General features: G+C 44.0%; 1 protein-coding gene across 1 annotated transcript in view; it reads left to right on the top strand.

Moving 5' to 3' along the window:
- The window catches only part of LOC134803083 (leucine-rich repeat serine/threonine-protein kinase 1), a 122,471-nt gene that overhangs the window by 56,429 nt on the left and 39,388 nt on the right, over positions 1 to 26,654 (top strand). The window contains exons 18-36 of the mRNA XM_063775789.1: positions 2,699 to 2,878; positions 3,512 to 3,602; positions 4,708 to 4,878; positions 6,553 to 6,651; positions 7,284 to 7,425; positions 8,544 to 8,746; positions 10,777 to 10,851; positions 11,813 to 11,958; positions 12,599 to 12,706; positions 12,968 to 13,037; positions 13,365 to 13,481; positions 14,013 to 14,091; positions 14,848 to 14,972; positions 18,063 to 18,150; positions 19,222 to 19,344; positions 20,091 to 20,263; positions 21,916 to 22,027; positions 23,286 to 23,458; positions 25,136 to 25,314. Coding sequence (XP_063631859.1) covers positions 2,699 to 2,878; positions 3,512 to 3,602; positions 4,708 to 4,878; positions 6,553 to 6,651; positions 7,284 to 7,425; positions 8,544 to 8,746; positions 10,777 to 10,851; positions 11,813 to 11,958; positions 12,599 to 12,706; positions 12,968 to 13,037; positions 13,365 to 13,481; positions 14,013 to 14,091; positions 14,848 to 14,972; positions 18,063 to 18,150; positions 19,222 to 19,344; positions 20,091 to 20,263; positions 21,916 to 22,027; positions 23,286 to 23,458; positions 25,136 to 25,314 — 2,454 coding nt within the window. The remainder of the gene's footprint in view (positions 1 to 2,698; positions 2,879 to 3,511; positions 3,603 to 4,707; positions 4,879 to 6,552; positions 6,652 to 7,283; positions 7,426 to 8,543; positions 8,747 to 10,776; positions 10,852 to 11,812; positions 11,959 to 12,598; positions 12,707 to 12,967; positions 13,038 to 13,364; positions 13,482 to 14,012; positions 14,092 to 14,847; positions 14,973 to 18,062; positions 18,151 to 19,221; positions 19,345 to 20,090; positions 20,264 to 21,915; positions 22,028 to 23,285; positions 23,459 to 25,135; positions 25,315 to 26,654) is intronic.

The following is a 26,654-nucleotide window of genomic DNA, read 5'->3' on the forward strand; positions in this document are numbered from 1 at the left end:
CAATTTAAAAATGGCGGCAATGCACTATGTCATAAAAGTCGTCATGGATATCGTTTTATAGGTTTTAGGGGGCGCAGATTTCGAAAATGATGACTATTTTGGATTCCAAGATGGCGGCCATGCACTATATCATAAAAGTCGTCATGGATGTCGTTTTATAGGTTTTAGGGGGCGCAGATTTCGAAAATGATAACATTTTCAATTTCAAAATGGCGGCAATGCACTATGTCATAAAAGTCGTCATGGATATCGTTTTATAGGTTTTAGGGGGCGCAGATTTCGAAAATGATGACTATTTTGGATTCCACTTTTATGACAAAATACGTAGCCGCCATCTTGGATTATAAAATGATCATCGTTTTCGAATTCTGCACTCCCTAAAACCTATAAATCGACATCCGTGACGACGCAAGTTATCTTTATTTTCAGATCTAACAAATTGCTACAGAATACAAAGGACAAAAAAGAAGCGAGGAGGTAATGAAACAAGCAAAAATACAGATGATTCCTCGACGCAATTGGGTGATTCTTAAATTGTGTCCAGATTTTTTTTGTCATAAAAGTTTTTATTTTTCACATATTACTCTCACAAGTTCCGTGACATTTCGACCTTGTAATTTTTTAAGTAAATGTTTTTGTTTATCTATGAGGATCTCACTAGAATAGTATAATCAAGGTATGTTTATATTTGATGAATGAAATAGTAACGCAAAAAAAAAATATTTGTGTCTTATATTCCTGCCGAAGACTTTTATTTTACCTTTTCCTTCTACACAAGTTTGGCCAAGTAATAAGAATTTAGGGCTCTCAATTTTATTTTGACTTCTACAACAGTAAAGCTATGAAGCCATGTTTGGTATCGTTTTCGTATAAATTCGCAGTACCAAATTTAGTTAAGGTATCACATTGACACCATTCCGAAGTAAAAACATATAAACTTATTAAAATACTTTCTTTGAAACTCCTCTTCACGCTTAAACTGCTGAACAGTTTTAATTTAAATTTGGTACACATATATTTTGAGTCCCGAGACAGGATATAATAAGTTATCTCAAAAATCATCCTTTAAAGGTGTGAAATGAGGTGTAGGGATTCAGAATTGACTTCTTGAAGTTAATCCTGTTTAAGTTTAGGTTTGAAGTCATGTTTTTTCATCATTTTTAACTAAATCAAAGATGTAGACCATCCCAAATTTCATATAAATCGGTTCAGCGGTTATTGATTTCCCGTACAAATTTCCACGCCACTTTTCACACCTTCAAAAGATGATTTTGGTTATAAGATCTATCCTATGTCCTGTTCCGGGACGCAAACTATTTCTATACCAAATTTCAACGAAATCGGTTCAGCGGTTAAGCGTCAAGAAGAGTTTCAAAAAAACCGGCCAAGTGCGAGTCGGACTCGCGTATTAAGGGTTCCGTACATTAAGTCCGACTCGCGCTTGACTGCACATTTCTAATAGGTTTTCCTGTCATCTATAGGTAAAGAACTATTTTGTGTATTCAGACGGACATACATACAGACGCACGAGTGATCCTATAGGGTTCCGTTTTTTCCTTTTGAGGTACGGAACCCTAAAAAGATTTATTTTTATTTTGTGGAATGGTGTCAATGTGATATCTTAAATGGATTCAGCACCCCAGATTTATACGAAAACGATACCAAACACGGCCTAGCACCTTCACTGATATAGATATATCAAGATAAAATTGAGAGCCCTAAATAAACTTTCAAGAGCGGATATCTCAAAAACTATTCAACATATCGAAAAATTGACTGAATAAACTTGTAACAAATTAAATTAACTTTCATTTTGTATAAGTGGCCATGTCGCTGAGATGCATAGTTCCCGAGATATAATCGAAAAACGGGAAAATGGGACCTTCAAAGCCCCCTCTCTCCCCCCCGCTCAAGGGCTACGGCCGGGGACTTTTGATATGTTCACCTCCTAACTTGTCAAACCGAGTTACGGAGTCAAAAATTGTGTTCCGAGCATTTCCCTCTACAACTTTTGGAGCATTCGTTGCCTGACCTAAGTAGCTTATTGAATTTCTTTAAAAACTTTTCTGTAAAAGGTTGACGGGTGTTGGGTGTTTATATGGCTTCGGTCGATTATTATCATTTGCATTGCCCATGATGACTTACTAGAATTACGAGCACACGAGACACTAATAGTAGTTTGACAAACCTTGGTTTTCAAGAGGTATTTTATATTGACATTTGCTGTCACAAATTTGCTGTCAGATTTAGTCGCAAACCGCACGCAAAGTGCACACAAATGTGTCGACACCTTGTTACGGAAAAGTGTAGACACGGCGACGACACTTTGTTTCGAAACAATTCTAGACACATTGTGTGGACTCTGTTACGACACATCTGACATTTAGTTACCACTTTGTGATTCTGCGACTGGAATGGTTATATGGGTAGGTCGAGCCTGTGTCGTGAGGACTGTGGGGCATTGAACATAAGATTTACCAACAAGATGCGTAGGATACAGGATCTGATAATTGAAAGTAAAATAATACTACTTACATGAAAGATTATTAAACACAAAGAACTAGGTATACTAAACTTATTTGTACAGATATGCTCCGGGTTTATGTGTGTATGTGTGTGTGTGTATTCGCATACAGCTAATTTAATTTTGTCTTTTATTACAAATCTCAAGAATCGTTTGATATGATTGGTATTGCAGATGTTCGGAGGCGGTGCGCGCGCACCCTTGGCGCGCCGAGCCGCGGCCGGAGCCCGGCGCCGGGGACTGCGCGCTCGCCTCGCTCAACCTCGCACACAACCAGTTTACCTGCGTCCCCGCCGGGCTCGCCTGCCTCGTGCCGAGACTGACCTCGCTCAACATGGCCTACAACTCGCTCCGGTACATACTACGCCTACTACTGCTCTAAGCCCATCCTATTGGAAAGCTCTTTCAATAGGGAATATTACGCAAAACTCTGCGTAGGGGGAGTCACTAACATATTCAGAGGGAACAGGGGGTCACAAAATTTTACAAGAATTGGTTGAGAATTGCGACATGTAGAGGAGAACATCCGAACATTCTAAAGCATTTTTGCCCTAGCTGAAATGGAGTCCTTCGCTAACGCTCCGTCAACTAAAAGATTGCATAGGGGAGTATGGCACACAATACATATTAAAATCGGTGCCGTGACCAGGATATTGAAATTGCACTTTCCTTAACCTTTGGCACTGGGGAGACACTCCTGACTTCGGGCAAACTCGGCTGCTTTCGGCTCAGCATTGCCCCGAGCAATTATTAGGATTGACACAACTTGATGTCCTTTTGCGTGTACGACCACAGATAAGATAATTACTTGAATTATGACAACCCTAAATAGTCGAAAGGGATAGTGCCTTAGAAAGGGATTTCATGATTCGACCCCGAATCGCTGTCAAACTTCGGTTTTGTAGGAAGTGTCCTTTCTGTACTGTAGTACTATTACTAATTCTCTGCCTTTGGTCCTAGTAACCAACAAAGTTTCTTTGTTGTCAGGTCTATGTCATATGTGACGTCGTACCCCACCAATCTACGGCAGCTGGATCTCAGCCACAACGAGATCACGTGCTGGCCGAGTCTGCCTCAGGTAAGTGTCACCAGAATCAACATATAGGCCCCGTGCATGAACTATAGGGAGCAGCATAGGATCAGTCAGATTTTTGACGCCAGGCGTAAATGTGTCGTTTATGCTTCCGATGTAGCCCACTAGATGGCAGAACCTACTATGCACAAGGAAACGTACCGACGAGAACGGTAGATGGTAGTACTTGCTTTGGCAATGTACATGTGCACATATGTTTCCGATTCACGCCACAAGATGGCAGACCCTCCAACGCGCACGGTCCCTATCGTTTCGTTCGTTTTATTTATCGATAAGTCGAACATCCATTATTGAGCAGATGATAAATTAGGAAGATTTGTATGGAAAAGACTTCATTTAATGTACAGGCTGTGATCGCATATTTTACTTCGGCACTTTGCATTAATTTAATTATAAATATTCAATCAAATCAAATCAATCAAACAATCAAAGCATTTATTTGCAGGCAACTAAGGCACATAGATACATGCCTTACAAACTAACATATAATTATACAATAGTGAAAAATCTTAAATACTAAAAAATCATTTTCGGGACGCAGTTTTTTGCGTTGCGGCGTCACCTGCTCTGGTGTAGGATTCGGCAGATTCCCACGGAACCGCCGAAATATCACACCCTACTACTACTACTATACTACTACACTGTCCTTATACTACTATACTGTATTACTAGTCTAACTAGTCTTAAAAATGCCGGCATAGACACAAATATTGTGCCGATGAATTTGGTAATTATCGGGACCAACTGACCCAATATTAGTGAGATGCGTCGCTGAGCGGGAGTACTGAGATTTCTGTAGACGATTTAACTTGTGTTTAGAAACAACGGTTTCACTCACTTGAATTTTTAGTCGCTATTGGCGACATGTTTCGGGCCCGTCGGGGTTCCTTCCTCAGGCTCGAGTGCTCGCGGCGACTGCAACTCGTGCACTGATCGTACCGACCGCCTCGTCGCTCATTACGCGCGCGCTGACAGAAACATGTCGCCAATAGCGACTAAAAATTCAAGTGAGTGAAACCGTTGTCGTCTAAACATTTTAAAATATGCCTCACGAAAGTTTAATATCGATTTAACTTGTGTTTATCATTAGGTGGAAAACTTCGGATCATCAGTCGGCGACCCGCTAGCATGTTACTGTCGCGGCGGCGCGACGCGTGCTCGGCCGTGCTCGCGGCCGCGCTCCGGCGGCGTGCGCGCGCAGCTCCTACATTGTGCTTGCGCGGCGAGGAGCCATTTGAGACTAGACTCGCTCCGGACTTTGGTAAGCGATACTCACTGGATTCCACTCCACGCCGAATGGATGTATAGGCTAGATGACAAAGGACCATGGGCAACTTTGTATGGAGCCTGGACCCAACGCCAACAGAAATGAGAGTAAGGTCATTAGATAGGTATTTCTATGTACTTCATTTTGTTCTATGTATGTATATACTGAGATATTGGTATTTTAATCAAAATGTCGTTACCCTTATTACCTAGGAAATAGAGTCCAAGTAAGTAAATTAATTGCTGCAGGGTAGATGTTCGCGCACCGCCGGGCGAGCACACTGAATGGTTTACCGCGCTCGCCCGGCGGTGGACTCTATTGCCTAGATAATAAGGGTGACGATATTTTGACTAAAATACCAATATCTCATTTCTGCAATGGAATTCCGCTTGGTGCCCATAGAACGAAATGAAGTACAGAGAAATACCTATCAAATGACCTAACTCTCAACTCTGTTGGTTTTTGGGCCATTTTGACGCATAGTCCTTTTCATTTATGGTACCAATCGATCAGGTTTGTTTTTAGCATCAAATGTCTATATGGGACCCATTGCATTAAAGCAATACAAAAGTCAGAAATGATAGTCAAAGTCCGACAGTCGTACTTCACTCGCGAAACGCTCCTAACAAAACGATAAGTGAACGTGACGTCAAGGTCACTGAGAGTCCGTCTTGTAGTATGTACATAATAAGAAAATTGCGTTTTTGTCGATGAAATATTGCGTTTATGTATATAGTAGCTATAGCTATACAATATTTTTTGGATAAAAGTAAGGAATCGAATGGTATCCTCACTTATTTCCTTTTTGGAACATGAAAAAAAAATTTGAAACTTTCTGGTTTCGTATTTTTGTTAAAGCGCATTACAAATGTACCTACTGCAAACACTTAAGTGACAATTGCATTCGTGCAAGTGTCACTTAAGTGCTTATATTAAATAATAATTTAAGTATAATATACGTGTATGTCTATGTAGAGACTCTTACCTGCAGGCAAACTGTAAATACAGTTTTGCAGGGATCTGTATATTCTGTATAGATTTAAGCTCTATACTGTGTATTAATAAATAAATAATAAAATAATAATAACTAGGTTGTACTTACGACTATAATTATGCATGTATTTTTTAACCCTTTACCGCATACGAAGCTTTTTATGTTGTCCTATGGTCCAGAGGTGAAAAGGGCCTTCACAAGCTCGCGCCACGCCTTCCTATCTTCAGCGGCCCTTCTGGCCTCGCTCCAGCTCAACCCGACCGCTCGTAGCTCATTTGCATAGGCTAGGAAACCTGTAGAACTAGAAGGAGCTTTAGAGCAATTATTTCATGAAACCGATGCTGCCAAGAATACTGGGGTGCGGGGGACAAGGTGAGCGAGTCCCGTGCTGTGATTGGTCCATTCAAAGACAGGGCGTCACACAAAGACACTTGACTCGAAAATGGAGTAAAACTACCGTATATTTGTGGCCCCCTCTGGGTTGCGCTACTATGCTATGTCTGGAGGGTTCCTAGTATATCCTAGTCCTTGTGACGGACCGCTGCCAAGAGTGTACAGGGCGCCCGAGGCCACGGCTTCCGTCCGGCGGTTTCCAACCGAAAGCGATGGTTGCGTTATTACTTAGTAAGCCATATATGGCGGATATAATAATGAAGTAAGATTCGCTTGCGCAGATCCTGGCGAACAACATGCTCGAGCGGATACAACTGACGACAGACGACGATGGCAACGTGCCAGAAAGGGAGGGGGAGATCGACGAGGACGACGAGTGGGTACGTGACTATACTCTGTATCTTTAGGTATTTAAATAAAAGTAAACAAAATCTACCCACAAATGGCTCCTTAAGCCAAAATCAGTGTGTTTCTGTTTTGTCATAAATAAATATAGTAAGACAAGAGTGCTCAAAAACTAATATTTTGATAGTCGACATCTAGCATCGAGTAGCGGAATTGTCAGTACTGCTAAGTAGCAGTAGTAGTACTGCTACTTGACAATAGATGTAGCACCGACCGGAAAGTCTTATGTTGTTAAGCATTAGACTTTCCGGTCGGTGCTACATTTATTGTCACTTGACAGTACTACTACTGCTACTTAGCAGTGCTGATAATACCGCTACTCGATGCTAGATGTCGACTATGAAAATATTAGTCTTCTTGGTACCAAAACTCTTGTCTTACTATATTTCTCTATGGTATAAGGTAAAGGTCGCGGGAGTCCGCTGGATGCGGGTGGCGCAAGACCGGTCATTGTGGCACTCTTTGGGGGAGGCCTATGTCTAGCAGTGGACGTCCTCTGGCTAATATGATGATGATGATGATGATGATGATGAAAGTATAAATAAATAAATAAGTGTGTGGCACTTTTTCGGGCGACACTAAATAAGTGTGTTTCCGTTTTGTTCAGAACTCGATGGCGGGTCTCCGGTCGCGGCTAGTGTTCCCCCTCCTCTCCATGTTGGACGTGTCGTGTAATATGCTGCGCTCGGTGCCGCCCCTCATACACGCCCTCACCAACCTGTCCGTGCTCAACATAAGCGGGAACAAAGGTAACTTTACATTATATTACTAGTATAATGGGTAAGCTTAGGTTAGCCGGCTAGTGTGCCCGCGCCTCTCCATGTTGGACGTGTCGTGTAACATGCTGCGCTCGGTGCCGCCGCTCATACACGCCCTCACGAATCTGTCCGTGCTCAACATTAGCGGGAACAAAGGTCACTTTACATTATATTACTGGTATAATGGGTAAGCTTAGGTTAGCCGGCTAGTGTGCCCGCGCCTCTCCATGTTGGACGTGTCGTGTAACATGCTGCGCTCGGTGCCGCCGCTCATACACGCCCTCACGAATCTGTCCGTGCTCAACATTAGCGGGAACAAAGGTCACTTTACATTATATTACTGGTATAATGGGTAAGCTTAGGTTAGCCGGCTAGTGTGCCCGCGCCTCTCCATGTTGGACGTGTCGTGTAACATGCTGCGCTCGGTGCCGCCGCTCATACACGCCCTCACGAATCTGTCCGTGCTCAACATTAGCGGGAACAAAGGTCACTTTACATTATATTACTAGTATAATGGGTAAGCTTAGGTTAGCCGGCTAGTGTGCCCGCGCCTCTCCATGTTGGACGTGTCGTGTAACATGCTGCGCTCGGTGCCGCCGCTCATACACGCCCTCACGAATCTGTCCGTGCTCAACATTAGCGGGAACAAAGGTCACTTTACATTATATTACTAGTATAATGGGTAAGCTTAGGTTAGCCGGCTAGTGTGCCCGCTCCTCTCCATGTTGGACGTGTCGTGTAACATGCTGCGCTCGGTGCCACCGCTCATACACGCCCTCACCAACCTGTCCGTGCTCAACATTAGCGGAAACAAAGGTAACTTTACATTATATTACTAGTATAGTCGTACGGTTTTAAAATGTCCTAATCCACTTGAGAGATTACCTGCACTTTACACTATTTTAAAGTTTGATAGCTATAACAAGTAGCTACACTAGTTATCAAGAAAAGTTCAGTGTCGAATCCATTATACATTATTGCTATGTATCTGCTATGATTGACTTTTACATTTGGTGCCGTGACCAGGATACTACGAGTACATGATATTCCTTCAAAATAAAAGTATTTTAAAAACATTTCGAATGTTTAAGGTCCTAACTTCCTTCCAGAAATAACCGACCTACCACCACAAATGGGCCTCCTCTCCCGCCTGTGGAACCTGAACACGGCCGGCTGCTCGCTCCACGAGCCTCTAGGGTCCATGCTAGCCTGCGGCCGCTACAAGAGCATGGACATCGTCGGGTACCTCAAGTCCGTGCTGCAGGAGGCGCGGCCGTACACCAACATGAAGCTGATGCTGGTGGGGCTGCAGGTAACATCTCGACATGACCTCTAGGGTCCATGCTGCTACAAGAGCGTGGACATCGTGGGGTACCTCAAGTCCGTGCTGCAGGAGGCGCGGCCGTACACCAACATGAAGCTGATGCTGGTGGGGCTGCAGGTAACATCTCTACATGACGTCTAGGGTCCGTGCTGGCCTGCGGCCGCTACAAGAGCATGGACATCGTGGGGTACCTCAAGTCCGTGCTGCAGGAGGCGCGGCCGTTCACCAACATGAAGCTGATGCTGGTGGGACTGCAGGTAACATCTCTACATGACGTCTAGGGTCCGTGCTAGCCTGCGGCCGCTACAAGAGCATGGACATCGTGGGGTACCTCAAGTCCGTGCTGCAGGAGGCGCGGCCGTTCACCAACATGAAGCTGATGCTGGTGGGACTGCAGGTAACATCTCTACATGACGTCTAGGGTCCGTGCTGGCCTGCGGCCGCTACAAGAGCATGGACATCGTGGGGTACCTCAAGTCCGTGCTGCAGGAGGCGCGGCCGTTCACCAACATGAAGCTGATGCTGGTGGGACTGCAGGTAACATCTCTACATGACGTCTAGGGTCCGTGCTAGCCTGCGGCCGCTACAAGAGCATGGACATCGTGGGGTACCTCAAGTCCGTGCTGCAGGAGGCGCGGCCGTTCACCAACATGAAGCTGATGCTGGTGGGACTGCAGGTAACATCTCTACATGACGTCTAGGGTCCGTGCTAGCCTGCGGCCGCTACAAGAGCATGGACATCGTGGGGTACCTAAAGTCCGTGCTGCAGGAGGCGCGGCCGTTCACCAATATGAAGCTGATGCTGGTGGGGCTGCAGGTAACATCTCTACATGACCTCTAGGGTCCATGCTGCTACAAGAGCATGGACATCGTGGGATACCTCAAGTCCGTGCTGCAGGAGGCGCGGCCGTACACCAACATGAGGCTGATGCTGGTGGGGCTGCAGGTAACATCTCTACATGACCTCTAGGGTCCATGCTGCTACAAGAGCATGGACATCGTGGGGTACTTCAACTATACGTTCACCCAACTTCATTTAAATGGTAAGTGACCAGACGGAATGTCACTAATTCCGTGGAAGATGGGTCGGGTGCTAGTGTGGGACTCCACCTGTGTGGACACCCGCCCCGTCTCATTTCCACGGCACTACTGCAAAAGCCGGCGCGGCAGCAGAGGCGGCCGAAAAATTAAAAAAGACCAAATATAGGGGTCTCGGCCCCGAATACGATTTCGTACCTTTTGGTGTCGAGACCCTTGGCCCGTGGGGTCCGAACGCGTCTACTCTTTTTAAGGACCTATCAAAAAGGATAGCTGACGCCACTGGTGACCGTAGATCTGGCAGCTTCCTCGCACAAAGAATAAGTATTGCGATACAGCGAGAAAATGCTGCCAGCATCTACGGCACCATGCCGCAGATGGATATTTTGTAATCATTTATTTTAAGTTTAGTTTTATTTATTTTTAGATTTAGTTTAAGTTTTGTAGGTTAGTTATTTAATTATGTTTTTTTTATTTAAATTGGAACAAATGTGACGTCTCACGAGTAAAGGTACCTTATGGCGGTTGGCGCTTACGCTATTATTAACGCCACTTCAATATTATTGCGGCGCTATGGCTATGCGACGTAAGCGCCAGCCGCCATAAGGACCTTTTGCCGTGGAACGTCACAAATTTACTTAAGTTATTGTGTATCAAACTATCCTCGGATAGTTCAGCTTAAAAACATCGAAATGTCAGGACGTGCCCCTAGCCAGCCGTGTGTTCCAAGTTGAATGTAAGAACTTCACTTCGCTTCCCTCGCTCGTTCGATTACTCCACCTGAGCCTCTACCATCAGTTTTAACATTGGCATAACGCTCACGTCCACGTAATTTACTTTCTGTACATCTCGCTTGCACTATTGCTCGCATATGCGAGTACGAGCGAGATGCATAGAAAGTAAGTTACGTAGACGTGAGCGTATATGTCAATGTCAAAACTGATGGTAGATGTACTTGTAACCAAAAGTGTTTATTTCAGGGTATCGGCAAAACAAGCTTACTGGAGTGTTTGAGACAAGAATCTCCAATACAGTATCGAAGAAAAGGGACCGATGTAAGTTTAATAGTTATTTCTTTCACTCGGGCGCAAAGTTGTTGTTTAACCGCTCGTTGATACCCGAGCAAGCGAAAGATTCCAAAATTGAACCACGAGCGTAGGGAGTGGTTCGAAAAATAGAATCTTGAGCGTTGCGAGGGTTTCAAAGCACGAGGGTTAAACAAAATTTGCCCCCGAGTGAAACACAAAATTTTTCACCACACCAACCCGAAGCAAAATTTAAATGTAATAGTTATTTGTACAACAAGAGATCAAAGTTTGATATTTCTTCGAGTGCTTATTTTGAGTCCCGTGCAAGCGAAAGATTCTATAATAGATTCACGAGCGTAGCGAGTGAATCTAATTTAGAATCTTGAGCGTAGTAAGGGATTCAAAAGCGCACGAGATGTAAATAACTTTGATCTCGTGTAGTACACAAAATTTTTCACCCTAAGCAGTGAGAACATACCTAGAGGGACAGAGATAATAGAACCCAAGTATATCGAACTTGTATTAGACCCCGCATGTTGAAATGACATTTGACTATAAAGGTCACTTGAATGTCATTTTGTCTCACTCAGTGAGCAAAATCGCATTTTGATCACTGAGTGAGACACACACAGTGAGCAAAATGCGATTTTGCTCACTGAGTGAGACAAAATGACTCAGTGAGCAAAATCGCATTTTGCTCACTGTTTTTAAGAAGCAAAGTACCCTTGTTGGAGCTGCTGAGGTGAAAAATATAAAACAACATCAAACCAAATAAAATCCAAATGAATGTTATTAAATATTTATCATCCATAGTCATAATTTAAAAGTCAATTCTATCAGCAAACATAAGAAAACAACTCAAAATTTGCGCTTGATTATTTTGCCTCACATGTGAATTACTGATATATGTTGAACTATCCGTTTTTGAAGTGCAAAGTAAGCCTTTCCAAGCTGGTGGTTCAAAAGGTTAAGATGCCCTCATTTCCAGCACTGGGCGCTGCGCATGGGCAACAAGGCGTCAGGCCGCAACATGTCCACCGTCGGCGTCGACATCGGCACGTGGAGCTACGAGCCCCCACGTGCCTCCCGCGGACCCGTCACGTTCCGCACGTGGGACTTCGGCGGACAGCGCGAGTGAGTCTATTTACCCCCCTCGTTAGTAAAAACCCGCCAATAACCCAGCAAGGCGTCTTCTACATACACCAATGACAAGTTCCCTCAATCCATCATGGAATCCATCATCAGACTAAATCTTGATAAAAATGTTCTTTATAAATCTTACTGGCTTAGTAAACTTAACCAAGAGGAAAAATCGCCAATGTGACATATGCATCGTTAAAGAGTTCCGCTTTGATCATCATCAGCAGTTCCATTTCAAAACGTAAATACTTGCTTTATTGATGAAAACACACAAATCGCTATATGTATGCCTATAACATTCGAGGAGTTCCCTCGATTCCTCATAGATCCCATCATCAGAACTGGAATTTGACGAAAACGGGACCAACTTAGAACTATATACTTACAAACAAAAAAAAATATTTTCCAAATCGATTCACGAATGACGGAGTTATGAGGGATGATACATACAAAAAAAAATACGGTCGAATTGATAACCTCCTCCTTTTTTTAAAAGTCGATTTTAAACAGAATAAAATTAATATTTAAGTGGGGCTCCCATACAACAAACGTAATTTTTTGCCGTTTTTTTGCGTCATGGTACGGAACTCTTCGTGTGCGAGTCTGACTCGCACTTAGCCGGTTTATTTCTCAGGTACTACGCAACGCACCAGTATTTCCTCTCCCGCCGTTCGCTGTACCTCGTGGTGTGGAAAGTCACCGACGGAAGGAAGGGCCTGGCAGATGCCATTGGATGGCTCAGGTGAGATTTTACCAGTATATATTAGACTAGTACTATTTGACAACGGGTTCCAATAATCAGTTCTTTTATTAACCTTTTGAACGCCAAACGGCGCATCCATTTGCCGTGCCACTGACGTCACGGGGGTAAAATTTAGTTTTGTGAATGCCAACCTAAAAGTGGGGTGTTTTTCAGTAGATTTTCATCAAAAAACGATCGACGTCAAATGCCGTCTGTGGCGTTCAAAGGGTTAAAACATGTATTGATATAATTTGCACGTAGGTCTATACAAGCGCGCGCCCCGGGATCGCCTGTCATTCTTGTCGCCACGCACTACGATCAGATCGCTAACGTAAGTATGATAATATTGATAATATGTTATCCATATGTTTTTGATAAAATTTCGAATTCTATAATTCCTATAAAGTGACATTCGATCTCCCTCAAAATATACACCTACACAATATACAATATTAAAATTAAAATTAAAATTAAAAATAAATCAGGTCTCATTAAATGTCATTTATCGTAATTTACAAACGACGCATGCGACTTTGCCCAGTGGCCAATTATGGGGCTGTCATAAGCACCGCGATCGTCCTTAGAAGACTGTTGGCCCTGCCGCGCACGCGTCGCATTATTATTATTTTATTATTTATAACGAAGAATGTTTGTGTAGAGTACATTGTCGGAGAGCGAGAGTCCAGCGGCGCTGCAGCGACTGATCCGTTCGGCGTTGCTGCAGGCGCCCGATGCTGATAAGAAGGGACTCCCTCGAGTTTGCGACTCTGTCGAGGTGATATACTACTTCATCATCATATCAGACCCTTTTCACCACACCAGCTCGGAAAGGCTTACTTTGCACTTCAAAAACTGATAACAAAGTTGCATTTTATTCACATGTGAGGCATAGTAATCAAATGCAAATTTTGAGTTGTTTTCTTATGTTTGCTGGTAGAATTGACTTTTAAATGATGACTTAGGATGATAAATATTTAATAACATTCATTTGGATTTGGTTTGGTTTGATTTTGTTTGATATTTTACATTTAATATTTGCTTCGGGTTGGTGTGGTGAAAAATGTTGTGTTTCACTCGGGGGCAAATTTTGTTTAACCCTCGTGCTTTGAAACCCTCGCAACGCTCAATATTCCATTTTTCGAACCACTCGCTACGCTCGGTTATATTTTGGAATCTTTCGCTTGCTCGGGTATCAATATTAGCACGAGCGGTTAAACAACAATTTTGCTCCCGAGTGAAACAAATAACTGTTGAGCATTCATTTCCTGACCTATTTGTAAATGTTTTCATATATGTCGTCCCGCAGGTATCATGCAGTACGAAGCACAACATCCGGCTGCTCGCCGACATCATATATTCTGTCGCCTACAGCGTGAAACCGCCTGGTAACTTCACTATACCATTTTTTTTCTGCAAGTAGTCCTCGGGGGCTCTTTTATACTCGTAGTAGTTTGTGCTACAAGGGATCAAAATGATATATTTCCGTCAAGGGCGTACATTGAATCCTGAATGAAGCGATAGATTCAATAGAATCCCGAAAGTAGTGAGGGATTCTAAAGTAGAATCCTGAGCGTAATGAGGGATTCAAGTGTTAACGCCCAAGACAAAATAATTTTGAAACCGTGTGACACAAACTGCTTTTCACATCAACTATGAGGAAATGGTTATGTTCCAAAATATGTATTATGTGAGCAAAGAAAAATAGTATGCAAGAAAGACAAAATCGTGTCCTACAACAGAAAAGTACAACTTTGATCCCTCCTAGCAGGGAAGAAAATTTGTAAAATTATGAGTGAAAATCGCGTTTGTTTAAAATTTAAATCAATATACAGGGTGCCCAGTAATTAATGGATAACCTTCTAACCACCGACAAGGCACCTTAAGCTAGTCCAGAAAATGCACATATAGGTCTAGTAAAAGTTTCTATTTTGGTTCCTTGTTAAAAAGACAGAAAAGTTCGATTATCTCGAAAACCACGAAACTTTTACTAGACCTATAAGTGCATTTTCTGGACCAGCCTAAGGTGCTCTGTCGGTGGTTAGAAGGCTATCCATTAATTACTGGGCACCCTGTATATGCATGCACAGCACTCTCTCGCCGAAATAGTTCCTTACGGTAATAATAATAAAGTATAATTTCAGGCAGCAAAGAGCCACTGTTGGAGCAGCGGATTCCTGCCACGTACCTGGCGTTGGAGGAGTGTGTGACGTCACTGGCGGCCGAGCTGCGCGAACCCGTGCTCAACCACGACGAGTATAAACGACTGGTGAGTTGATGAATACGGGCTGATGTACCTGGCGTTGGAGGAGTGTGTGACGTCACTGGCGGCCGAGCTGCGCGAACCAGTGCTCAACCACGACGAGTATAAACGACTGGTGTTGATGAATACGGGCTGATGTACCTGGCGTTGGAGGAGTGTGTGACGTCACTGGCGGCCGAGCTGCGGGAACCCGTGCTCAACCACGACGAGTATAAACGACTGGTGAGTTGATGAATACGGGCTGATGTACCTGGCGTTGGAGGAGTGTGTGACGTCACTGGCGGCCGAGCTGCGAGAACCCGTGCTCAACCACGACGAGTATAAACGACTGGTGAGTTGATGAATACGGGCTGATGTACCTGGCGTTGGAGGAGTGTGTGACGTCACTGGCGGCCGAGCTGCGGGAACCCGTGCTTAACCACGACGAGTATAAACGACTGGTGAGTTGATGAATACGGGCTGATGTACCTGGCGTTGGAGGAGTGTGTGACGTCACTGGCGGCCGAGCTGCGGGAACCCGTGCTCAACCACGACGAGTATAAACGACTGGTGAGTTGATGAATACGGGCTGATGTACCTGGCGTTGGAGGAGTGTGTGACGTCACTGGCGGCCGAGCTGCGGGAACCAGTGCTCAACCACGACGAGTATAAACGACTGGTGAGTTGATGAATACGGGCTGATATACCTGGCGTTGGAGGAGTGTGTGACGTCACTGGCGGCCGAGCTGCGAGAACCCGTGCTCAACCACGACGAGTATAAACGACTGGTGAGTTGATGAATACGGGCTGATGTACCTGGCGTTGGAGGAGTGTGTGACGTCACTGGCGGCCGAGCTGCGGGAACCCGTGCTCAACCACGACGAGTATAAACGACTGGTGAGTTGATGAATACGGGCTGATGTACCTGGCGTTGGAGGAGTGTGTGACGTCACTGGCGGCCGAGCTGCGGGAACCCGTGCTCAACCACGACGAGTATAAACGACTGGTGAGTTGATGAATACGGGCTGATGTACCTGGCGTTGGAGGAGTGTGTGACGTCACTGGCGGCCGAGCTGCGCGAACCCGTGCTCAACCACGACGAGTATAAACGACTGGTGAGTTGATGAATACGGGCTGATGTACCTGGCGTTGGAGGAGTGTGTGACGTCACTGGCGGCCGAGCTGCGAGAACCCGTGCTCAACCACGACGAGTATAAACGACTGGTGAGTTGATGAATACGGGCTGATGTACCTGGCGTTGGAGGAGTGTGTGACGTCACTGGCGGCCGAGCTGCGGGAACCCGTGCTCAACCACGACGAGTATAAACGACTGGTGAGTTGATGAATACGGGCTGATGTACCTGGCGTTGGAGGAGTGTGTGACGTCACTGGCGGCCGAGCTGCGGGAACCCGTGCTCAACCACGACGAGTATAAACGACTGGTGAGTTAGAATAAGAATAAGAATAATTTATTGAGAAAACCTTATTGCTAATGTTACATTACGCGTGATTTTTACATTTTACGTACATTGTTACGTGCGCCTGGACTAGGAATATAATCCTGTATCTCAGGCAAAGAGATAATAAACTAATTTAAAGAACAATAAACAATAAAACAAATTAAAATCATGAATATAGAGACATAAATATGTAGGTATTGAATTATCTTACACTTAGTAACCAAGTATTGCTGTGTCAGCGTCTGTAATATCTATAAAGTAGGTCGATCGTGTTTTTTTTTTTTTTTTTGATATATACAAGATAACTGAGATGCTGTTGAAGGTCATCACCTAATCACTTACATGATAACCATCTCTGTAACCTTACACACACTCGCACGCATACACACACACGCATCCTTTTTACCTTCCTTTTTTCTTTCATTGAATTTCATAAAATTTCCTTATTTATTACCTATTAGATTTGTTTTTTCTTAACCTTTAGCCTACGAATTGTGAATCCATCACGTCACAGGCATAGCCTAGTGTGGGGCAACAAGGTTTTTTCAAATAAATATTATTCTTATTCTTACAATAAAACGTAGTAACCGAATCATAGTAACCGTTGTTTTGCTTTCTCACTCTTGAATCACTTTCTTTTTTTGAACAGGTCATCAAATATCCTGATAAAAACACCAAATAATGGTAGTTCAATGTGTTTTGACAAAAAATGTAAATTTACCTGAGAGCTCAAGGAGTCGCGATTTTGAGTCTTTATTTCAAAATATATGGGAGACCGAGCTTTGCTCGGAAAACATATAAAAATTCAAAAATACGCGTTTTCCCAGAGATAAGACCTAGCTAGATCGATTTTTCGCCCCGAAAACCCCCATATAGCATATTTCATCGAAATCGTTAGAGCCGTTTCCGAGATCCCCGAAATATATATACATATAAACAAATAAATATACAAGAATTGCTCGTTTAGAGGTATAAGATAAGGTAGCAGGTTAGATGGCGCTGATCGCCACCGCAAAGTGGACTCGTTCACATTATTTATAAGGCCGTGTCGTACGGTTGCGTTCGTGACCCACAAATATGGGATCTTTCTCTTTTGCTCCAATGAAGGCGTAATTGGAGTGACATAGAAAGATGCCCGCAATTTACAAATTTCGATTTTCGAGGTAGACCAGCAGCGCTGACTTTCGGGTTAGCATTATGCTGAGGTTGGACCATTTCGTGATAAACTATATGGTGAATAGAATCAGGCGTTACTTTGCGGAAATCCATACTAATTAAAACCAAAATATTACTTTGCTAATCCGCGAAACGTTTTTCGCGGATTAGAAAAGTAATATTTTGGTTTTAATAAACTATATGCTTTAAATATACTTTTTGTAATATGTTTCAATGAAATGTAGTTTTATTTTGCCATTAATAAATGAAATTATTCTTATCCAAATTAAATTAAAAGATAAATTATACAACATAAAATTAAAACTTTTACAATTAAAATTTAATTGAATAACATTTTGAACTACACTTAAACAGCAGCATTACACTGGCGGCGTTACCCCTCTGTGCCGCCAGGGCGATACGCTGAGCGAGGTACGCGCCAGCCCTACGGTCCCCCCGTGGTGGTGAATTATTCTTATACATATATATATGTGTGTGTCAGGTGACGCAGTACATGCAGGCGAAGGGACACCGCACGTTCAGAGATGCTGCCGAGCTGCATCAAGCCACCATGTTCCTGCATGAGAACGGTAACATATCCTCCTAAGGCCCAATGTCCTACCTATAGTTCTTAATCAGTTCGATGAAATTTAAATCTTATTCAATTGGAATAGAGTCGCATTTGTTTTGTTTCGTTCAATTTTCAAACAAAACCAAAATCAACTTTATTCCCTGCACTAAAGGTCCAGATTTCAGTGGCAAATTCTGCATTTTTCATTTGTATGGCTGGGCCTTAGAAGGATATCATCAAACCTCGGTTATCAGTTCAGTCATAGAGAAATATAGTAAGACAAGAGTGCTCACTCCATACATCAGTTTTGGTACCAAAATGACTATTATTTTCGCAGTCGACATCTAGCACCGAGTAGCGGAATTATCAGTACCGCTACTTGACAATAGATGTAGCACCGACCGAAAAGTCTAATGCTCAACAACATAAGACTTTCCGGTCGGCGCTACATCTATTGTCAAGTAGCAGTACTGTTAGAACATATAAATATAACGGTTGTAAACCTTATGCCATGAGGTGGCGACTATTTTGTTTTGTCTGTGGTCTTCTATTTTGTCAGTGTACTTGAACAAATGAATATACACGGTGTGGCCTGTAACACGAGCAAAGAATTAAAACATAGATTGTACTCCTCAAACGGTGACACTTTTGTTCAACAACTTTTAAAAATTATGAAGTATTTAGACTCCCTATTTTTCATACAAAATAAATATTATCTTCAATGGACGCCATCGCCACGCCATATTATTGTGATTGACGTTGCTTGTCACGCCTTAAACATAACAAAATTCGCAATACATTGCGTCTTAGAATAAACTTTAAAGTGTAATAAAAATCAAACCACAAGTTATTTTTAAAAGTCGCTGAACAAATGTTGGTCAGTATGAGGAGTACAGCCTACAGTTTAATTTTTTGCTCATGTTACAGGCCACACCCGGTATATATCGTTTTTCTGTCTGTACAAATAATGTTTTACTCTATTCAATCCTGGTAAAATTCCACTCCGAACCCAATAAGTACTGATAATTCCGCTACTCGATGCTAGATGTCGACTACGAAAATAGAAGTCTTATTGATTGTTGTGTTGCAGGAGTGTTGGTGCACTACGACGACGCGGCGTTAAAGCAGCTGTACTTCCTTCGGCCGCAGTGGCTCTGCGATGTTTTAGCCCACGTCGTCACCGTTAGGGAAATCAATCCATTTGCTAATAACGGTGAGATTATATCAACAACAGACTAACGAACCAAATTTTCTGTTTTTTAATCCCATATCCATAATAAAAAGACATGTCAAGATCGCTTACTTTCTTTCTAATGCAAAAAAAAACTAACTATAGGCGAGGCACACCACCTTTGTGGAACTTTATGTAGTACTAGCGACCCGCTCCGGCACAAATTATACACCTAAACCTTCCTCAAAAATCACTCTATTAATAGGTGAAAACCGCATGAAAATCCGTTCAGGTTTGTGAGTTTGACGCGAACATATAAACACACAAACAGACAGACGCGGCGGGGGACTTTGTTGTACTTCCTTCGGCCGCAGTGGCTCTGCGATGTTCTAGCCCACGTGGTCACCGTTAGGGAAATCAATCCATTTGCTAATAACGGTGAGATTATATAAACAATAGACTAACGAAGGAAATTTTCTGTTTGTAATACCACAGTCGTATTTGGGATATAACACTTTAAACTCTCGCGTTTTGTACACATGTTTAATTACACAAACGGGTCTACCGGGATATAATTTCATTGTTTTTACCTTAAATATTTCGCAAATCAGCTGTTCCCTAAGGCATCGACATAATTACAATTTGCCGAAATCTATTTAAACAGCTGATTTTGTTTCGTAAAACTTTAAGCTTAAAAACTTTTACGGGCATTTTGATTAGGCGTTATGTGAGGAGTATAGGCAAATGTTTTTTTTTATCGATGAACTTACTGTACTTTAATTCCCCAGGCATAATGAAGATCGAGGACCTCGCGCACGTGTTCAAGGCGTCCCCCCTCCTGGCGCGGGGGGACGAGGCCTCCTCGCTGGGGGTCAGCCTGCTCAACAAGTTCGAGCTGGCCCTCTGCTGGGACAGCAGGACGCTGCTGGTGCCGCCGCTCCTGCCCGCCACCGAGCCCGCCGTGAGTCTCTTGTACCCCACACGGGTCACTATTAGCCTGCTCAACAAGTTCGAGCTGGCCCTCTGCTGGGACAGCAGGCCGCTGCTGGTGCCGCCGCTCCTGCCCGCCACCGAGACCGCCGTGAGTCTCTTGTACCCCACACGGGTCACTATTAGCCTGCTCAACAAGTTCGAGCTGGCCCTCTGCTGGGACAGCAGGCCGCTGCTGGTGCCGCCGCTCCTGCCCGCCACCGAGCCCGCCGTGAGTCTCTTGTACCCCACACGGGTCACTATTAGCCTGCTCAACAAGTTCGAGCTGGCCCTCTGCTGGGACAGCAGGCCGCTGCTGGTGCCGCCGCTCCTGCCCGCCACCGAGACCGCCGTGAGTCTCTCTTGTACCACACGGGTCACTATTAGCCTGCTCAACAAGTTCGAGCTGGCCCTCTGCTGGGACAGCAGGCCGCTGCTGGTGCCGCCGCTCCTGCCCGCCACCGAGACCGCCGTGAGTCTCTCTTGTACCACACGGGTCACTATTAGCCTGCTCAACAAGTTCGAGCTGGCCCTCTGCTGGGACAGCAGGCCGCTGCTGGTGCCGCCGCTCCTGCCCGCCACCGAGACCGCCGTGAGTCTCTCTTGTACCACACGGGTCACTATTAGCCTGCTCAACAAGTTCGAGCTGGCCCTCTGCTGGGACAGCAGGCCGCTGCTGGTGCCGCCGCTCCTGCCCGCCACCGAGACCGCCGTGAGTCTCTCTTGTACCACACGGGTCACTATTAGCCTGCTCAACAAGTTCGAGCTGGCCCTCTGCTGGGACAGCAGGCCGCTGCTGGTGCCGCCGCTCCTGCCCGCCACCGAGACCGCCGTGAGTCTCTCTTGTACCACACGGGTCACTATTAGCCTGCTCAACAAGTTCGAGCTGGCCCTCTGCTGGGACAGCAGGCCGCTGCTGGTGCCGCCGCTCCTGCCCGCCACCGAGACCGCCGTGAGTCTCTCTTGTACCACACGGGTCACTATTAGCCTGCTCAACAAGTTCGAGCTGGCCCTCTGCTGGGACAGCAGGCCGCTGCTGGTGCCGCCGCTCCTGCCCGCCACCGAGACCGCCGTGAGTCTCTCTTGTACCACACGGGTCACTATTAGCCTGCTCAACAAGTTCGAGCTGGCCCTCTGCTGGGACAGCAGGCCGCTGCTGGTGCCGCCGCTCCTGCCCGCCACCGAGCCCGCCGCGAGTCTCTCTTGTGCCCCACACGGGTCACTATTAGCCTGCTCAACGTCGTATGTCTCCATCGGTCACAAGTTTTCGACAGCAGAGTAAATATCTTAAGTTCTACTTCCCTTTTGTCAATATTTATTTATTTTCGGGCATATTTCTAAAGGTAAAGGTTCAAACTGTTGAGCATATTATACAGCGCTGCCCTCTGCACTCTTTTCCAGGCCCCCCGGAAGATCTGTATAAATTAACACCTGACGTAATCTCGTGACTCGGGACCCCGAATGTGGATTTATAATATTTTTTTTATTTAGCTACTTACATATTGTTTAAGAATGTTTATGTATACGCCATACGTTAAAAAAAAGGGTTACCTTTAGAATTTTTATAAACATTAGTCTGTGAACAAATGCGAATCAATTTATGACGTGACAACTACTACTAGCTTGTATTTTCATTTCTCCCAGACACCGCAGCTGGCCCTGAAGACGCGCGTGTGGGCGGGCGCCGGCACGCCGCGCCGCGCCGCGCCCGCGCTGGCCGCTGCGCCTGCGCGGGCTGACTCACCCTCGTTGATACGTAAGTGTTATTACATTATTATTCAGAGCCCACTGTGTCCCACTGATGAGCAAAGGCCTCCCCCCTCTTCTTCCACTCGTCTCTTAGTGCTGTATCGGGCCAGACCGCGTAGCCAACATGCTAATCGCTTACACTTCGTAGCAATCGAAACGCAACTGTCACTGTCGCACTAATATGAAAGAGTGATAGAAAGACACAAAGCGTTTCGTTGTCGAAGCGATAGCGACTGTCACCTTGGCTAGGCCGGCAGTTTCTCAAGAAGGAGTCCAAGCCATCCCGCCATCGCCGACGAGGCCTGCCGGCTCCCCGGTTAGAGTCGCGGGGTCACTCTGTGGTTAACTTGGCCCACAAGTCGTCCGGCATTCGGCAGACATGACCAGCCCAGTCCCATTTTAACTTAGCCGCTTTCCGAGCTACGTTTATTACGAACACGATACGTAAGTGTTATAGAAATGTGTTTGATTGTACAGTCACCTGTAAAAATATGGGTGTACAAATCATCTCAAAAATATGTCCCATAACTCTTATGTCAGCGAATTAAGATCTATGGGACATATTTTTGAATAAGTTGGCTACACCCATATTTTTACAGTTGACTGTACAAGCTTTTATCGCTGATTGTACTTTTCCTTCCACAGACAACTAATACTCATCGAGACAATTCTTAAAACCCCCAACACAATTAGGTTGCATTGTTTTATCACAGAGTTCCTACGGCCACGATGGTGCCATACATCAAACATCAAAAATTTTTCAGTAAATACCACAAAGGCACTTTTAGACGTCAACGTTGAATCTACATACAAGCAAAAATAATACATAGAACCATATAATTACGCCTATTTCCCGGAGGGGTAGGCAGAGACCACGGATTTCCACTTGCTACGATCCTGACATACCTCATTCGCTTCCTATACACTTTCATAACACACTTCCTATACACTTTCATACACGCTCGCCGGTTTAGGGTGCTCTTGACCTGGCCTTTCTTCAGAATTTCCCCGATCTGATCAGAGAAAGTCCGCCGAGGTCTACCCCTTCCAACTCCCACTTCCACTTCAAGATTTCAATAACTGGCCATCAGCTTTCAATAACTGGCCACCTTATACTACAATGAATTATATTTATAGGTGAATAGAATTCATTTTTGGTATGGGGTGGCCAGTTACTAAAAGTGGCCATTTACTGGCGAATTACCCTGATACATTAGTGTATAATATTAATAATGTGTGTTTTGTATGGTATATGATTGTTACAGAGGAGAGTCCTGGCAGCATCAGCATCGAGGGCCGCTCCACAGGGCGCGCGGTGCGGCGCGTACTGCTGCTCTCGTACGTGCCCGCCGGGCTCACGGCGCGGCTGTGTTCGCGCGTGCTGGCCGACCCGGCCGTGGGCGCGGCCGCGACACAGCTCTACAGGCTGCCGCCGGATGTGAGTGTTGCTGTACCCATTGCATGGAGAAAAAAATACAATCACTATAGGGATGATGACACATGTTGAATTTTATAACAAAATCTAGTAAAATAGATAGCAAATGAGCAATTTATCACAATAATGTTGGATATTACAAAAATATATGGAAATAATACAAAAATACAGCACCTGACAGTTTCAAAATTTAAGTTTTTTTTTAACTTCCAAAAACGAAATAAGTAAGGATACCATTCGATTCCTCACATTTTATCCAAAAAAAGATTATATAGCAACTATATACATAAACGCAATATTTCACCGACAAAAACGCAATTTTCTTGTTTTATTCATATACAGTTCATACTTCAAGATGGACTCTCAGTGACCTTGACGTCACGGTCACTTATCGTTTTGTTCGGGGCGTTTCGCGAGTGAAGTACGACTGTCGGACTGTGACCATCGTTTCTGACTTTTGAAAAAAAAATTTGTATACAATACTTTTTCTACGAGTCAACAAAAATAATACTTTAAACTAGTACAATCATATACGTAAACAAACCAAAAGTATACAGCTAAGATACTCGAGCAGCCGTGCTACCTTCATACTCGTAGCTCCCCGGCCGCGGCCCGGCGGGTCGGTCAACGAGACCTTCTCGTAACTCATGAGGCCCTGGTACAGTCAACAACAGAGCTATGAATACAGGCAAAGTGCCAAAAATATGTATACACGACCTTAATGTACAGGCAATAAAGTACTGTATATGTTGCAGTCAAAAGTGTGAACTGGTCAAAAGAACTTTTAACCGACAAAAACAGGCAAAACTGCTTTTGACTGAGCATATTGGTCAAAAGTAGTTTTACCTGAAAATCATACCTATTTCTGGCAGCAGTTTCGTTTTTAGGGCGTAGCAAAAAAAAAAAACCCTAACCTACCTATCTCTGGGAGTACTTTTGACTGATAGTAACAGTCACAATTACTAGTAACCAATGATCTTCAGGCAAAACTACTTTTGACCACATGCTCAGTCAAAAGCAGTTTTGCCTGTTTTTGTCGGTTAAAAGTTCTTTTGACCAGTTCACACTTTTGACTGCGACATATACATATTTTTGACACTTTGCCTGTATTCATAGCTCTGTTGTTGACTGTACTTGCTCCGCGCTAAATTCAGTTTTTAAACAGTTTTTTTTTCGATTTTAGCACCGTAGCCCATGGAGACTAACAAGTAATGCTAAGCGGTTTTTGTAGTCTATGGATGTTCCTATATTATGGGTGTCACATGCGCGTTTCTGACTTATGAAGCAATTGTTTCTACAATACAACCTAAAATAAATAATTTAAGCTATGGTTTTGTTTCGTCCTCTTGACCGCGGCGAGCTGTGATTGGTCAGTTTCATTATAGTTGACTAAACTGTATCGAAATGAATATTATAGTTGAGTTGGGAGCCCATACATTAAAAGTACCCAAATGCAGTTTGGTATACGAAATCTTAATTTAAGAATTACAGTCGACGTGTAGAAAAAATACATAGTGCTAACTCCATACTTCAGTTTTCGTATTAAAAAGACTATTTTCATAGTCGATATCTAGCATCGAGTAGCGCTGATCAGGTTTTGAATATAAGCTCCTCAAATATTACGCCTTTCTATCATTAGTAACAAATGATTATAAAGACCTCAATATTATCTTTTTTTAGATGGAGGTAGATGCGACCACCACAAAAGCCTTAGAGCCGAACTGGGCGTGGAAACTTTGGCGATCGGGCCTTCAGCTCTCTTGGGGATCTCTTGTCGCTCTGGAGGTGCGAGAGCGAGAGGCAAGACACGACCCGCTGCTAGGAGACCATCCTGAGAGCGACAGTGGAAGGGACTTGAGGTACGTACTTCCATACAGGGCTCGGAACCGGAATTGAAATACCTGTTAATATCGGTCCATAACCGTTATATTATTTCGTTCATTGAAAAACCGGTTAATTGATGGAACGCGAACTAAAAAATTACGTTCTCTCTCCTAACCGGTAAGAAGAGGGAACGGAACTTTATGGTTCGCAGGGAACAATATAATATCGGTTAAACTTGTTGTCACACGTGAAAGAGATAGCAATACTTACTCGTTTTATCTTGCTTCGATATTTTCAATTTAACCGGATAATTTCGTTCCACAAAAACGGAAAGCGAGCGAATTAGGCATAAATCAGTATCTTAATAGAACAGTTCTTTAACCGGTAACCGCAAACGGAAACGAAATCCTTTTCGTTCACGGGTGAATGAACGAAACCGGTTTGAAAAATAAAACGGTTTCCGATCCCGGCTTCCATACAGACTGACCAGTATCAGGAAGGAACCCAACTGAGCGTGGAAAATGTGGCTTTCGGGCCTCCAGCTTTCTTAGGGATCACTCGTCCCGTTTCGTTCAATCTATACTGAACACAGCAACAGAACACTGTGACTGGTGACACCTTAACTATACGACACAAAACATAATATATATTTTCACCACACCAGCTCGGAAAGGCTTACTTTGCACTTCAAAAACTGATAGCAAAGTTGCATTTTATTCACATGTGACGCAAAGTAATCAAATGCAAATTTTGAGTTGTTTTGTTATGTTTGCTGGTAGAATTAACTTTTAAATTATGATTTGGGATGATAAATATTTAATATCATTCATTTGGATTTGATTTGGTTTGATTCTGTTTGATATTTTACATTTAATATTTGCTTAGGGTTGGTGTGGTGAAAAATTTTGTGTTTCACTCGGGGGCAAATTTTGTTTAACCCTCGTGCTTTGAAACCCTCGCAACGGTGAAGATTCCATTTTTCGAACCACTCGCTAGGGGCTGTCCATAAATTTCGTCATCCCCCCCTCCCCCCCCCCCCCCTAAAATCATCCAAAAATCATGCTTCGAATGACCCCGTTTCCTCCTACGTCATGCTACCATCATCCGTTATCCAGCCCCCCCAATTTGAAATGAGGTAATTTATGAATATCTCCCTACGCTCGGTTCAATTTTGGAGTCTTTCGCTTGCTCGGGTATCAATATTAGCACGAGCGGTTAAACAACAACTTTGCCCCCCAGTGAAACAAATAACTAGTGTTCCTCAGTTTCATTGTGTCACACGTTCTTGGTTATGTTGAATCATCGAGAGCGTGGAATTGCATATGTAGTAGTATTGTTTGTTTACAGGCATTCTATATTTGAATTTTCTATTTTC

Source organism: Cydia splendana, chromosome 26, assembly GCF_910591565.1.
Source record: "Cydia splendana chromosome 26, ilCydSple1.2, whole genome shotgun sequence".
NCBI classification, from domain to species: Eukaryota; Metazoa; Arthropoda; class Insecta; order Lepidoptera; family Tortricidae; genus Cydia; species Cydia splendana.